Source organism: Phoxinus phoxinus (genome assembly GCF_949152265.1).
Source record: "Phoxinus phoxinus genome assembly, chromosome: 11".
Taxonomy (NCBI): domain Eukaryota; kingdom Metazoa; phylum Chordata; class Actinopteri; order Cypriniformes; family Leuciscidae; genus Phoxinus; species Phoxinus phoxinus.
Genome location: NC_136886.1, coordinates 29123581 through 29139492, shown reverse-complemented (window position 1 = coordinate 29139492; position 15912 = coordinate 29123581). Strand labels below are relative to the sequence as shown.

At 38.5% G+C, this 15912-nt stretch overlaps 1 protein-coding gene across 4 annotated transcripts in view; it reads left to right on the top strand.

The window, feature by feature from the left end:
* abi2b (abl-interactor 2b) overlaps positions 1–15912 on the top strand; it is a 23327-nt gene extending 7415 nt beyond the window's left edge. The window contains exons 5-11 of one of the 4 annotated variants that reach the window (XM_079629222.1): positions 2292–2438; positions 6684–6805; positions 7989–8228; positions 9700–9888; positions 10156–10242; positions 11774–11965; positions 14210–15912. In XM_079629222.1, the coding sequence (XP_079485348.1) occupies positions 2292–2438; positions 6684–6805; positions 7989–8228; positions 9700–9888; positions 10156–10242; positions 11774–11965; positions 14210–14385 (1153 nt within the window). In that variant the 3' untranslated portion in view covers positions 14386–15912. The remainder of the gene's footprint in view (positions 1–2291; positions 2439–6683; positions 6806–7988; positions 8229–9699; positions 9889–10155; positions 10243–11773; positions 11966–14209) is intronic. The other 3 variants (XM_079629219.1, XM_079629220.1, XM_079629221.1) reach the window with 3 other exon arrangements.

Sequence of the window (15912 nt, the reverse complement as noted above, 5' to 3'; positions counted from 1 at the left end):
CCACTCAGTAAAATTTTTTCCTCATTCAAGTTTTAAACACAAAAATGAAACCAAAATAAATAGCCCTATCAGTGGCTAAATACAATAATTTGTGTCAGTAATAACTGGACCAGTTGAAATGCTTTTTTCTTTATCTTGCTAACTCCCCTTTCTCTCACAGAATAATTTATTTGTGAATAGCTGAATAGCACATATAACTGAAAATGTTTCTTGTGCGTAATTCTGCATCTGTGCTGCTGAAAGTTGATTGAAAGACATTGGAACAATCTGAGTAAAATTACATCTGAGTGCATCTTTAATAAGGTTTCTGAGCGTTTTAAGTCTAATCTGAATTGTTTTTGCATCGTATTTTAGTGAATTGTTTTTTAGCATTATATGTGGACATCTAGGAGAAAAATAATATGATAAAATGTATATGATATGACCCCTTTAAATGATGAGATTCTATTGTGCACATGTGTTTGGTGTTTGGAAAGGAAATTCTCTTTCTCTCCATCTCTTATCTAATCTTGATCCCTGACAGCAAGGCTCACACACATCTACGACTCTGTGTGTTGTAGTTAACAGTTTTGGCTTGTTCTCTGTTCAGGGACTGACACACTAATTTGTTCTGGATCTGTGTGTTTTAGTCTTTGTGCCTTTTTCTGCCACTGCAGGTCACTGTGGAGAACAAAATGTCATGTTGTGTTTGTGATCTGTTATTATTTCATGTCATTGAGTTTTTACAGCTGATGTTTGTTACTGTTAAACCTCAACTGTGTTCTTCCCGCTCATGCCCATGTCCACGGCCCCTAACCCCTCACTGTCACCATGGCAACACAGCGACCAACCACAAGCAATTCAGACAATCTTAATACACCACAACAGGCTCCTTTACATATCTACCCGGCCGTTACATAATAGTTTCCTGCTAGGGATGGGCAGTATGACGATATATAATATGCAACTGTATGAATATATCACCGTAAGAGTTTCCTCACTCCGTGAAAGAAACCGTGAAGAAACCTACATTATTGTGAACATGTAGAGTGGGACGTATCCTGAACAAGATGAGGAAAAATGTTGCCTCCTTTACTGCTATGCACATCTGCGCATGACAGCGTCATCCCTGTACGTCACAAGCATGTGCACACTTTAGTCAGAGTGGAATAGATGTGATTAAAGTGTTTACATGCCTGTTTATCGTGACCCAGAAATTGGCATACATCACGTTTTACTATGATTATGGTTAACCGTTAATACGATTATAAGCTTAATTGCATCAGTTTGATTGAAATATTGTGTTTACATGGTTTGAATCGCAGTATTGCCTGAATCTCATTATAATCGCATTATGAGGGTACATGTAAACATTGTCATTAGTAGAATTTTAAAGAACCGATAACCTAAAAGTGTAAAAAGTATTGTTCAAACCACTTTTCAGTCTACTTCTAATAAAGTATCTTTCATTTGTAAATTGTTTAATTCACTAAATTGTCTATAGGCAAGGCATTTTCAGGTGACTAAAGTTATTTTTGCTTGAATTCATAAATAGTGTCTTATATTCCATCAAAATATTCATGTTATTTGTAGATTTAGAAATAAAATTACTCATACCTTGATCTATTTTGGTCATTCTGCCTACTAGAGTTGTCAGTTCTGAAATTTTCTAATTGTGACTCTTTGAGCGCTGTTGAGCAGGAACGTAAACACCTCTGATTGGCCATTGTGTTCACACCCTCATTGGATATGTCTGTGATTGGCTACAATGATTAACGCACGGGAGCGTTTGAGAGCAAACGAAAGTGTTTGGAAAAACGTGAGCGTTTGAAAGCACAAGCCGCCGTCTATCAGCCGACCGGTCTGCTGATAGACGCCTGCTTTCAAACACTCACGTCTGTATCTGTGAAGAGCGTCATTGATGTATATTTACAACATATTTTTGAAGCGCTGATCATTGTAGCCAATACACAGACATATCCGATGAGAGCGTGAGCACAATGGGCAATCAGAGATGTTTAAGATTCCACTCAGCATCGTTCAAAGCGTCACATTTTTTAAATTTCAGTACCGACTTGGTACCGAATTCTACTGCCCACCCTAGTTACTCCTGAGATCTACAAATAACTATAAATTAGACATGACTCTTGAGGTTTGCTCTACGCTACTGTTGTAATATTCTAAATGGATTTTTACTCTACAAGATGTGATACAATATCTCCCAGTTTGTAATTATTGGGGTCTGTCATCAATGATGTTTGACTCAACCCCTTAGAGGATATTAAAATATTTTAACCCCGCCCCCCTGGCAGGCGGCACTCCCCTTACCGGACGCTCGAGCCTGTGCGTCCACCCGTCGTCCCTAACGACTATGTGCAGAGTCCAACACGCAACACCGCACCACCCCTGCAGAGCCCGGCTAGAACTGCATCCGTTAATCAGAGGACCCGCACGTACAGGTACTCGCACACACTCACACACACAGCATTATCCCCTAGACAGGCTTAAAAATCAAACTTTGAAAAGGAAAAAAAGGTCCCTCACACTTCCTCACCCTTTTCTTCCGCATCCTCTTCCTTTCTTGTCTGTCTTTCCTGTCGCTGTTGTTCTGTTTTTAAGCTGTCTTTGTTTGGTGTCTGTCGTCTGGCAGTGTGACTCTCGGCCAAAGTAACAGTCACTCACTAACTTTCTCTTTTCTTCTCCTTTGCTTTCTCTCTCTCTCATACTTGGATCTTTTTTTGGGTTCAAACAGTCATGGCCTACTTAGAGAAGAGCTCTTTCCTGCTCTTTCACTCACCGTCTTTTTCTATTTCAGTCTTTCTTACCCGTATCGCTTCATCTCTGCTGTTTGCATCCTCAGCGCTCTGATTTTGAGAATCTCAGGGGACAAACAGAGAGCACATAATCACATTCTTACAGAACGCTTCCTCCTCTTCCTCTTCTCAGATTTTCACCCACAATTCCTCAGTTCATGACCATGACAGATGTGTATGGAGAAATCTTTCTTTGTAGATTGTACATATTACACTACCGTTCAAGATTTTTTTGTGTGTGAAAGAAATGAACGCTTTTATTCAGCAAGAATGCATCAAATTGATCAAAAGTAACAGTAAAGACTAGCCTGGGAAAACCCTGACGAACTTCCGGCAAATTTGAGATTTGCTCTGCAAGTCAGTCTGGCCAAGAGCCCATCCAAGCCCATTTCCAATTTTTCCAAATCGAGGCACCAATCACAAACGTTGAGGCGATGATTGGTTATAGGTCTATCCAATTGTGCTCAGAGGCATTTGAGCGACGTCCATTGGTGACGCCCCTTTGGAAATGGGCTGTGAATGAACCTTCCCCAGACCCACTCTCAGTTACAACTGAGAAGGGTCTGGTGTCAACCAGGCTAAGTAAAGACTTTTAAAACGTTTTCTATTTCAAATAAATGCTGTTCTTTTGAACTTTCTATTCAGCAAATAATCCTGAAAAAACTATCACTGTTTCCACAAAATATATTAAGCAGCACAACTTGATTTCAATGTTGATGATAATAAGAAATGTTTGTTGAGCATCAAATCAGCATATTAGAATGAGAAATGATTTTGAATATTCAGCTTCAAATACTAAAACTTAAAATATATTACAACAGAAAAGTTATTTTCAATTGTAGTAATATTTCACAATATTACTGTTTAACTGTATTTTTGATCAAATAAAAAAGCATTAAAAGAAACTAAACTACCCTAATCTTTTGAACGGTAGTATATACAGTCATGTGAAAAAGAAAATACACACTATTGAATTCTATGGTTTTATTTATAAGGACATAATAAAAAGTAATCTGGTTCTTGGTAGGTCTTAAAATTAGGTAAATACAATCTCACTCAGATTAACAACAACACATGCCATATTACACCGTGTCATTAACTAAATACATGCTTACAGCTTCCATATGAATTAAGAGGGTAAGTAGCAGTCAGACACTGCTAATCAAATGTCTTTGATTAATTGATCATCAGCAAGTGTGATCACCTCTATAAAAGCAGAGGTTTTGGCTGTTCTGGAGCATTCAGGTGTGTGTTACACAGTGCCAAGGAAAAAAGACAATGATCTTAGAGGAGCAATTGTTGCTGCCATCAATCTGAGAAAGGTTATACAGCCATTTCCAAACAATTTGAAGTCCATGTACAGTGAGGAAAATTATTCAAAAGTGGAAAACAATCAAGACAGTTGCCAATCTTCCCAGGAGTGGATGTCCCAGCAAATTCACCCCAAGGTCAGATCATGCACTGCTCATAGAAACTGCAGAAAACCCAAGAGCTACACCTCAGACTCTACAGGCATTGGTTAACATGTTAAATGTTAAAGTTCATGGCAGTGCAATTAGAAAAAGACGGGACAAAATGGCATGTTTGGAAGGGTTGCCAGGAGAAAACATCTCTTTAATAAAAAGAACATTGTAACATGGCTTTGGTTTGCAAAGTTGCTTCTGAACAAACCTCAAGACTTCTGGAACAATGTCCTTTGGACAGACAAGACCAAAATGGAGATGTTTGGCCATAATGCACAGCACAAAATTAGGCGAAAACTCACAAAAACCTCATACCAACTGTCCATCACACTGATGGAGTATTGATGATTTTTGTCTTGTTTCGCACCTTATAGCCATTTGGCGCTTTTCCATTACCAGTACCAGCTCGACTCGGCTCGCTTTTCGCTCCGTTTTCCATTGCAGATAGTAACTCCACAATAGTACCTGGTCGTCATAGCGACGCGAGTCACGCGACACCCACCCACACACACACACACACACACACACACACACACACACACACACACACACACACACACACACACACACACACACGCAGGACAACGGAGGAAATCGAGTGAATGCTGTTTTACATAATATTAGTAATGGGTATATCACGCAATCTCTGGCCAAACTATTTAAAAATGTCGGGGTTATTCAGGATACTCCGTCTGGCGCGTGCAATGATGACGCAGTGAATAGTGACGATTCTCTCTGACCAATCAGCAGTCTGCCGTGTTTCACGTCACATTTTAGTATCGCCTCAGCTCGCTCAGAATCTCGCCGGAGGTGATGCGAAAAAAAGTATCTGGAAGCAGGTACTGGTACAACTTTTACACAGTGGAAAACCAAACAAAGGCGAGGCGGGGCGAGCTGGTACTGTGTAGTGGAAAAGCGCCAATTGAGTCAATCATGACCTCCTCTGTATACCAAAGTATTCATGTCAAATCTGTGAGGTCATCTGTCTGACAGCTAAAGCTTGGCTGATATTGGGTAATTCAACAGGACAATGATCCCAAGCACACCAGCAAATCTACAACAGAATGGTCGAAAAAGAAAAGAATCAAGGTGTTGCAATGGCCCAGTCCAAGTCCAGACCTCAACCCGACTGAAATGTTGCGGCGAGACCTTAAGAGAGCTGTGCATAAACAAATAACCACAAACCTCGTGGTTATAAAGGCAACGTTATAAAGAAGAGCAGGTCAAAATTCCTCCAGAACGATGTTAGAGATTGATGCTGTCATACAGAAAACGATTCCTCCATCGTATTACTGCTAAAAGTGGCTCTACGTGCAATTGAATCATAAGGTGTACTTAGTTTGTCACCCATAGCTTTTCAATTTTGGCTCTATCTTTGTTAAATAGATAATGACACGTGTAATATGTCTGAGGTTGTATTTACCCGTGAACGACCAGATGATTTTTATGTTCTGATACATAGGACCATAAAATTCTAAAGGGTGTCCTTTCTTTTTCACACGACTGTATATAAATGACATTAATAAAAATTGGACTGAAATTGTTCATCAAGGGAGAGTGATTTAAAAACACAGTAGTTTCTATTTTGACTAATGGTTAACAGAGCAAAATCGTTTAAACTAAATCCCTCAAAAATATTTAAAAACAGGGAATGCACAATATTACAAGGCTGTTGGTAAATTTAAACTTGATATATGTTATGTGGACATGAATGTCAGTTGATGCTGATTATCTGAATGGCCAAATATAAGGATTTTAATCTGCCTGGTCGATAAATCAGTCTACCACTTGCTATTACCTGATCATTTGACAATGTTCTGCCGATATTTTGAACAGTCTGCCACTAGCAATAATCAGCCGATAATATGAAAATTGCCAAATATGGGACTGTTGTTCTTCCTGGCCATTTCGTAATCCTAAAAAATGCCAAATATCGACCAGGCTGATTCAATTATTTTACTTCTAGTTATCAGGCGATAATCTGAAAATAGCCTAAATATTGATTGATTGATTGATTAATTGGTCTGGTCAATGACATTTTTATGATTTTGTGAAATGTACTGAAATTATGATATTTCATGTGGATTTTTTGGTAAGGGCAGAATGAAATATGCAAGACTGAGTGTGAGGCTGTTTGTTTGTGTGTGCTGTTTAAAATCAAGCTGAAATTGACCCTAATTACTTTCTTGCTCACTCCTTGTTGTGAATGATTCATCAGTGCAAATTATTGTGTTTGTACAGTTATTTAGCATTGTGTAAGCTAACTCTCATTCAGTCTGGCTCCATTCTGGTGTGAAACGGACACTTTTGAAGATCTAATCAGTTCTTAATTAACAAATATTAAGACAAAAACGTCAAGTTTCGGGAACTAAAACAGTCAAATGGCAATTGACATTAACTAGCATGATGTGTGTTTTGTGTGTGGCAGCAGCGGCAGCAGCGGTGGCAGTCATCCCAGCAGTCGCAGCAGCAGCAGAGAGAACAGTGGCAGCGGAAGTGTGGGCGTGCCCATCGCCGTGCCAACTCCTGCCCCGCCCACGGCCTTTCCCGGTGAGATTTCCACTCTTGGTGTAAAAGCCCCGATATACCTCTAGTGAAATCGAAGAACGAACTGGTGTGATGTCATTCCGAACAAAATCAGGCCAAAACGAAGTTTGTGTCGGGAGTACTAGAACACACTAGTATACATTGAAGCTGTAATTCTAATCGAAAGAAACACTGGCATTGTTTTTCATGTTTAACATTGTAAAGCTACTTGCTTTAAAGCAGTCTCTTGTATAAAGTGCTATAAAAATAAATGTGATGTGACTTGATTGGAGTGCCGACACGTGCAAACTAGGGGTTGAACGACGTTGGATCGTTACATTTCTCACACATTTCTGCTCGTTCTAAATCTGATACTGATAAAGTAGCACAGTAAAGATTACATTTATATGAATGCATTAGTGAGACTACTAATAGGCTCTCTACTAATAGTTACCAAGAAACTTTTCAGTTTCTAAGCTATTTTATTGATAAATCACTGAACCGTGTTGACTACATTTCTGCCCTATTGAATGTTTCTGTGTGCACATGATCGGCACGATGTGCAAGCTTCTGTGTGTGTGTGTGTGTGTGTGTGCGCGCATTACAATGCAGCAGCACATTAATTTAGAACGGCGAATTTTGAGCATCTAGAAGATGGTATAACCAAACGTATATTGTGGAGCACTCTCGGAGTATGCACTTATTTGTCATTTTACGGACCGTGAAGGTGGCCTTCAAAGATTGTGCCCTCTATCATGATGCTTTAAGCTTGATCATGGCCTATAGAGTAATTGACTGGTCGTTGAATCCCCTATTCAAACATATTCACATCCCTGTGATCTTTCTTAACTGCTTTTTTCTCACAACTGTCATTTTTGTTGTTTATTGTGTTATTGAGAGGAAAGTTGAACAAAAAAACTTTGCCGTGAGTATATCAAGGCCATAAAGTATTAGTAAACGAATCTGAGGACTGTCCAAGGTTCTGAAGGAAGTATCTTTGCTGCATTGAAAGTGCTTTTTCCTGTCCCACTATTAGCGATGATAACTTCTCTTTCTGTTCACTACTTACCTCTTTTTTTCACTCGCTGTTCCTATCCCTCCTCCCTGTGGCCTTGTTTCTCCTTTCGACCTTTCTTCCCTCTGTTCTGTCACTCTTGTTCTCTTCTCCCCTGGGCTTCCTGTCTCTGTGTGGCGTGCGGAGCTGCAGGTACAGCACCCGCCCCTCCCAACCCTCCGAAACCCCCTCCAAGCGTTACTATCCCTGCCCCTCCCGTACCTCCGCCACCTCCCACCCCAGAGCCAGTGCCAGTGCCCCCCGCCCCTGCCCCTGCCCCCGCTCTGCCAGCAGAGGGCCCTCCTGAGATACCACCACCCCCACAGCTGCCCCCCAACCTTCCTGTTAGCACCAACACCAACCCTGCTGCTGCAACTAGCACCCCCGCTCAAGGTGAGTCCCCTCACCCCCCTCCTCAAGTCCATCGTTCATCTTTGAGTGACAACCTGCACGTGACCATACGTGATGCGTGATTCACCCAGCACTCATCCCTCCTCCACCTCACCCAGGTTTCACCTGCATGGGCTTGGTTTGTCTTGGCTCACTGTGTATTTGTGCTCCACTTCTTGGCAGGATTACATTCCCAGTGACGTCTCCATCACATCATTTGGTCCATCTCTGCTTCCTGTTCATGCTTCTTAGGGACTGTTTTGGGACTATTTATTTTTAACGATGAGATGTTTCATACCAAATCAAAATGAGGAATTTATCATGTGCCAACTTTTTTACATGGACAGATAGGCTGGAGGTTATATTGTTTTCTATAGGCAATTACACAAGGCTGCATCATGGAAAAGAGAATCCCAGAATCCATTGTGACAAGCTCAGTAAAAATAAATCCAAGACGCTGGTCAAGCAAGAGTGTAGTTGTTTATAAATAGGGATGCATCATATATAAGATGTTATTAGCCAATATTGGATTTTTTTTATTTTTTTTATTTGAGCTTATCTCCCTTGTTTTTCTAATTTATATTACCTTTAGTGTCATCTAGTAGTCATTTGAAGCAGGATTATTATTGTTAACTAAAGCTTAAACCATAAAAAATGTAACTACTTGAAATAAAACAAATATTAACTGAAATAAATTAAATGAATTCCGCTAGTTTAATAAAATCATGCATAAATGCATCTTTTTAAAGATAAAAAACACAACTAAATTACTATATCCCTCAAATTAAAATCAAAACGGAAAATAAAATAATGAAATTCAGAAACTAATACTAAATACTAAAATGACACTAACTTGAAGTGTTAGTCTATAAATCTAAATCTTTAACAAAAACCCTAATAATTTAATATTATTATGTAAGGTTCAAATCAAAATTAATATCCATTTGTTACATTATAATGTTGTGATGCCTAAATTAACTTGTATTGTTTATAACAAATAATTTTTTTCTTTTATTTTTTTACCTATTTATTTATTTTTATTTGGACAAAATTCTACAGCATATTAATACCGGCCATAAGTATCATATCGGCCAGATTTGTAATATTTGTGCATCCTTAATTATAAATAAACAAACATAAGTTATTGCTAAAAAGTGTTCAATCTGATTAAAAAACACTGTTTCACTCAGTATTGGTGTGTGTAATGTAAGGAATTTACAGTCAGCTTTAAAACCGTTCATTATTTTGTGATTAATGAAGGCTGACTCTGTGCTATCACGCTTATTACACGACTACTTGCCAATTAAATCAATAAAGAGAGTGAGGCAGCTAACTATGGTTTGATTAGAGCATGTCTTCAGTTCATTCCATACACCGTTGAATGTACCATGGCCTACTTATTGTGTATTCCATACTGATTCAGAGATGTACCAACAGAATTAGTTTGATTATTTCTTATCTCTCTATCTCCCAGGCAACGGTCCTCACTTTTACAGTATGAACCGGCCAATGACGCGGCACCCCACGCCTTCTGTGGGAGGTTCCCTGCCCTATCGCCGGCCGTCATCAGTTACTGGACAACCCAACAACATGCCTCAAAACACTAATCCAAACATGATCCAAAACCAGCTCAATGGAGGGCCACACTACAACCTAAACCAAGGTAGAGACCAGACATGTTCAAGTGTCCTCGTATAATGGTAGAAAATAATTACAATAATTAGAATGCATGTCATTTAGAGCAGTGGACTCTGTCTTACTGACTTGATCTGATTGTTCTCTCTCTTCCATTTGTCATCTTATTTTCTTCTTTTTTCTTTTCAACCTCCTCTCTTGTCGTTCCCTTTGTTTCACCCACACTTTTTCACACTTCCCTTTCTTGCCTTTTCCCCCTTCTGTACCAAATTGTCCCTGTTGTTGGGGTGGGCAGCCCCTATGGCCCCTCCACCCCCCTCTATTCTCCAGATCACCCCCCAGCTACCACTCATGGGCTTTGTGGCTCGGGTTCAGGAGACCAGTAAGTTATCGGTTTGGGAAAAAATGTGTCTGTGGTATATTCATGAATGTTTTTTGTGTTTGACTGGTTGTGCATGCTCTTTAGACCTTTACATGCTCATTTTAGACATTAGTGTTATAAACTCTCCTCATGTCCTCACCAGCTGCGATGCAATAAGATTCCAGTGGCAAGCGACAAGGCTACAAAACTCAACAAAATCAATCACCAATCAGAAGAGTGTGTGGGCAATCTCGCATTGTACATTATATTAATAAAAATGTATACATTTTAACATTTATTTAATATACATACTATATGACTTTGTCATGGAAGTTTTAACTAGTGTTGTCACGATACTGGAGTTTCTAAATTCGATACCTTGAAAAATATCGATATTGTATACCACTGGGAAAACTGCCATATATATACTGCCATATAGATATTTTTAACATCTCATAATTTTTTGATAATTTGGGTACATTGCGCCGGTGTTGTGCCGAATTATGTGACCCTAGAAGGCGCTGTATTGAGCTAATCCGACTACCTCCTTATCCCAATCCTAACCCTAACCCGACCCTCACTACAGCACCTACTATGGCTCACAGAATTCGGTGGGTCGCTGAATTTGTCACTACACCGGAACTCTTAACACTATTCAATCGAAACGAATGCGACGAGTGAGTGAGAGGAGGCGGGTGCATGGTTGCCCAATTGCTATTTAAAACCCACCCAATCATGGCCAAAACTAGCCCAATCGCGTACTGCGGAAAACTTGGCAACACTGGAGAAAAGAGAGCACGAGAAAGCTCAGCTGGTATCGGTGTATACCTTCTTCTTGATTCTTTTTTTAGGTAAATTATCTATTGTCTCTTTCATTATGGCTATTAAAGTCACACATAGAGGTATTCAAAATGAAATGAAACCCTTTTATATTCAGTACATGAGGCTATCATTGTCTTTGGACATATCATTTGTATGTTCTTGTTCCCAGCCTTGATGTTGCAGAAATAGAAATGTTTAAATAGTCCCCTGTTGCTGGTCGCTTATCACTGTCGCGGCTGGTCAGGACAAAAACTCTTGATTAATATGGAAAATATACTTTTTTCACATGTTGCATTGTCACATCTGGTTAGGACACAGTTAGGCCATGTACACACTGAAAAAAGTGACAAGACACTTGTTGACTGAAAGTAGTAACTCTCTTTTTGAGTGATTCTATAAAACTAGCATATAAGAGTCAGGCTGATCATTTGATCTCATAACACTTAATTCAGACTGAAAGGGTTAAAATATATCATTTCTGAGAGTTAGTGGTGTGGGAAAAACCTTATTTGCCTACCATTATTTAGCTGCAGTGTGTACATGGCCTTAGTTTTGAGGTCTGTGTTATTCTTCCCTCCCTAAATGTAGTACTCCCTAATTTCCTTACTAACACATTTTCCTCCTTAACTTCCCCATCCAGCATGAGTCATTTCTCACACCAGCAAACAGAAGTTACGGAGTTTCTTCAGAAATTGCTTTAAAAAACAGATTGTTTGTTCCATCTCTTCAGTCTCAGACGCACCTCCACCACCGCCCCCTGCAGAAGAGGTGGAGTTTGAGGAGGCAACCCCACCCCCGCCTCCTCCAGAGGACTATGAGGATGAGGAGGGTGATGATGAGGAAGAGTCGGCAGTGGTGGAGTACAGTGACCCTTACGCTGAAGAAGACCCGCCATGGGCCCCTCGCAGTTACCTGGAGAAAGGCATGTTACTGTTTTTCTCACAGCGCACTTTATACACTCATATGGCCATTTAGGAAATCTTTTTCTACGCAGGTAATAGGTTTATAAGTACAGCTCCTATTGATTTGAATGGAGAATGATGGAAATCCTCCATCACATGACTGCATTTAATCGGCATTGAAATCTGACAAACATCATGTATGTTGCTTGTTTAGAAAAACTTGCGGTAAAACTAAATTTTTCATGCTTAATTTTCAGAATTTATACGTTTTAATGAAAATGTATTGAAATCCATTTCTGCTACATAAGAAAACATGCTTTGGTAAATCATAATTATGACCTTTTTTATCATATGACATGCCATTTTACGGAAAAAAAAAAAGTAAAACTGTCAAGATAAAGTCACAATTTTGAAATAATGAATTTAATAAATTGACTTTTTAATCTGGAAATGTGTACTTTTTGTCATAATTGACACTTAATCTGATTATATTGCCTTGTTCCATAATTTCAGCTTTTTATATTATAATTAACATGGTATCTTATGATTTAGACTTTTTTTTTGTCATAATAATTCATTTTTATTGAGGCAGAAATGGGTTTCCATTAAAGCATTAGTTAGTTCACTTTAAAAAAAAAAAATTTGCTGATAATTTACTCACCCCGATGTCATCCAAGATATCCATGTCTTTCTTTCTTCAGTTGAAAAGAAATCAAGGTTTTTGAGGAAAACATTCCAGGATTTTTCTACACAGAATGGACTTCAATGGCAACCATCTCTCCCAATGTTCAAAGAAGGTTCAAATGTCCATCTAATGTCGACACAATCCCAGTCGAGAAATAAGGGTCTTATACTGCGAAACGATCGGTAATTTTCTAAAAACAAAATGTATATATATATATATATAATATATATACTTTTTAACCACAAATGCCCGTCTTGCACATCTCTGAGATGTGCCACGCATTACGTCATCACGTTAGAAAGGTCACGGGTCACGTCATTTGTCTGTGTACTCCAGTTCAAAAACGTAGGGAAGTGCGAAAAACTCCATCTCATTTTCTCCTCCAACTTCAAAATCGTCCGACATCTTTGTTTTAATTTATTATTATTATAAATTTTTGTATTTTTCGTGAGCTTTCCAACGTGATGACGTAATACGTGGCGCATCTCTGAAATGTACAAGACGGGCATTTGTGGTTAAAAAGTGTATATACATAAAAAATTTTTTAGAAAAAGACAGATCGTTTTGCTAGATAAGACCCTTATTTCTCGACTGGGATCGTGTCGAGACTTTGAAGCTGCATTGAGACAGACATTTGAACCTTCTTTGAACATTGGGAGAGATGGTTGCCATTGAAGTCCATTCTATGTAGAAAAATCCTGGAATGTTTTCCTCAAAAACCTTGATTTCTTTTCGACTGAAGAAAGAAAGACATCGATATACTGGATGACATCGGGGTGAGTAAATTATCAGCAAAACATTTTTTTTTGAAAGTGAACTAATCCTTTAAAACTAATATTTGCACTGTTATTAAAACTCTGGCCAATACAGATAAGCCGATAATTATTTATTATATTATGGAAAATAACTGATAAATGATACATACATGTAATAATATATAATTGAAATAATATAATAAAAACTATATAAATTAAAAATAAACTAAAATCAATAATTTTAAATACTACAAGTAAATAAGAAATATAATCAATATCAATGAAACTACATAAATTAAAAATAAAACACCAAATTATTCATTTTAGTTTTAAAGTAAAAAATAATTGAAATGTAATAAATTACAGAAATTAAAAACAAAACCTAATGCCAGTACAAGTAAATCTAGGCGTCATAACATTATAATGTGCAGTATTATTAACAGTGGATACAATGTTATTACATTATTACTGTTTTTATACCTCAAGTTTAAAAATTGGCTATGATATTTAAGGCAGATGAACATGCACAATTAAATGTCCAGTATAGAGCATTAACAATAAATAAAACATTTCTAATATCTGCCTTTAAAATAAAATACCTTTTCTTTCTGTATAAACCATTTCTAAATGTCAGTTTAGAAATAAGATGGGAGAGGTTGTGCTGTATTGTGAACATAATCACAGCTGATCAAGTGTTATGAACAACATCCTCTTACTTATCCAATTTACAGTATCTACAGCGTAGCAGTCTGCCGTACAGTAAAACGTTGAATAAAAAGATAACCATTCTGTTTTCCTTCTTTTTATCACGCTATTGCCATCAGTGGTGGCGATTTACGACTACGCGCGCGACAAAGAAGACGAGCTCTCCTTCCAGGAGGGGGCGATCATTTACGTCATCAAGAAGAACGACGACGGCTGGTACGAGGGCGTGATGTGCGGCACCACGGGCCTCTTCCCGGGGAACTACGTGGAGTCCATCATGCATTACGCTGACTGAGCCACTGCTCCTCTGCCCGTCATCTTCCTCATTCAGACACACGGAGTCCACTACACTACGTCACGCACGGGCTCGTTCAAAACAAACCAACCGAGAGCTGCGGGAACAACCAGCGGCGAGGAAAAACTGTTGAAATGTGTAAGATAAACGCGTTAGGAACTTTTCTTCATCTCTTAATTTCAATCTCTTAGAAACATGTATCAGAAAAGTGTTGGTTTGCTTGACTTGTGTTGATGGTGATTGCTTTGCTTTCGCTCCTGTCCGTCTGTATTCTGGAGGAACGGTTCTGACTTGTAGAAGGACAGTTATCTTCTTTCATGTCATCACCGAATTGGAAGACGGCCACCTTGGACGTGCATGTTCCTTTTACATCACCTCTTCACCGTGTGCTGTCTCTGACCAGCAAATGAGAGAGAAGCTTTTGCCAAGAATGACAGAAATGGGATTTTATGCATAATTGTTGTTGCCAGGTCATATAGAAACACTTCGATACAGGTGGGCTTTTTTTTCTTTAGTTTGTCATTGTGTTGGAAGTTGAATTTCTTTTTTTGCTTTTTTCTTACTGTTACGTTTTGAGTGCAGTTCATTTTTGAAGTCTTCAGCAGGAGGACATACCAAAGGATTTCAGTGGCGTTTGGGTTCACGAACGGGACCGACTACAACCTTAAAATACTTTTCTCACCATTCCTTTACATTCATTACTTTCCAACGAGATTTTATTGCTTGAAATATTTGCAAGTATGTGTATTCTTTGTATGTATGATATAAAAAAAAAAGAGAAAACAAAAACACTATAAAATCGTTCAGGAAGTTTGTGCCATAAAGACATGTTCGTAGATGGTCATATTTTTGGATGTGAGAGGTTGTTTCTTGAATCTCAGCACCGGATGTGGTGTTCTTCAGGAAGAAAATGTTTATTGTGATCTTTAACCTCCGATTCATCCCTCTTGACCAACTGTGGACTTAAAGATACAAGACTATTCTATATGTATGTTATATATTGATTTATATTATAGAAATACTATTGTGTTGGTGTATGACTGGTGTAGAGACAAGAGAACCCCATTTATCTGCAATAACAAAGGCACAGTTAGAAAGTCCTCAGTCGACGAGCTAGAGATTTTTAAAGCACAAGAGATAAACATGATCTTAGGGAGACCTTACAAAATGTGAAGAACAGACTTTTTTTTTTTGGATAAAGAGATATTAAACCGAAACCAGCCCAAGTTTTAAAGCATCCTCATACCCACATGCAGATAATGTGGAACAAACTGTACCAATGCACAGAGACTTTTTCTATAAAGTACTTTGATGTCTATATGTAAGTGTATGTGTGTGAGTGTGTATGTGAGCGTGAAATGGATCGATTTCACCGTTTATGGATCATTGGTGACTGACTTGCTTGTCTGTGTGCAAATCTTTATTTGAAATGAAAGGTCTGTGGTGAGGGTGTGTGAATTGAGTCTTGCATGTTGATCATTTCTGTGATTTTCCTGCTGATGGAGAATAAACTGGATATATCTGGTC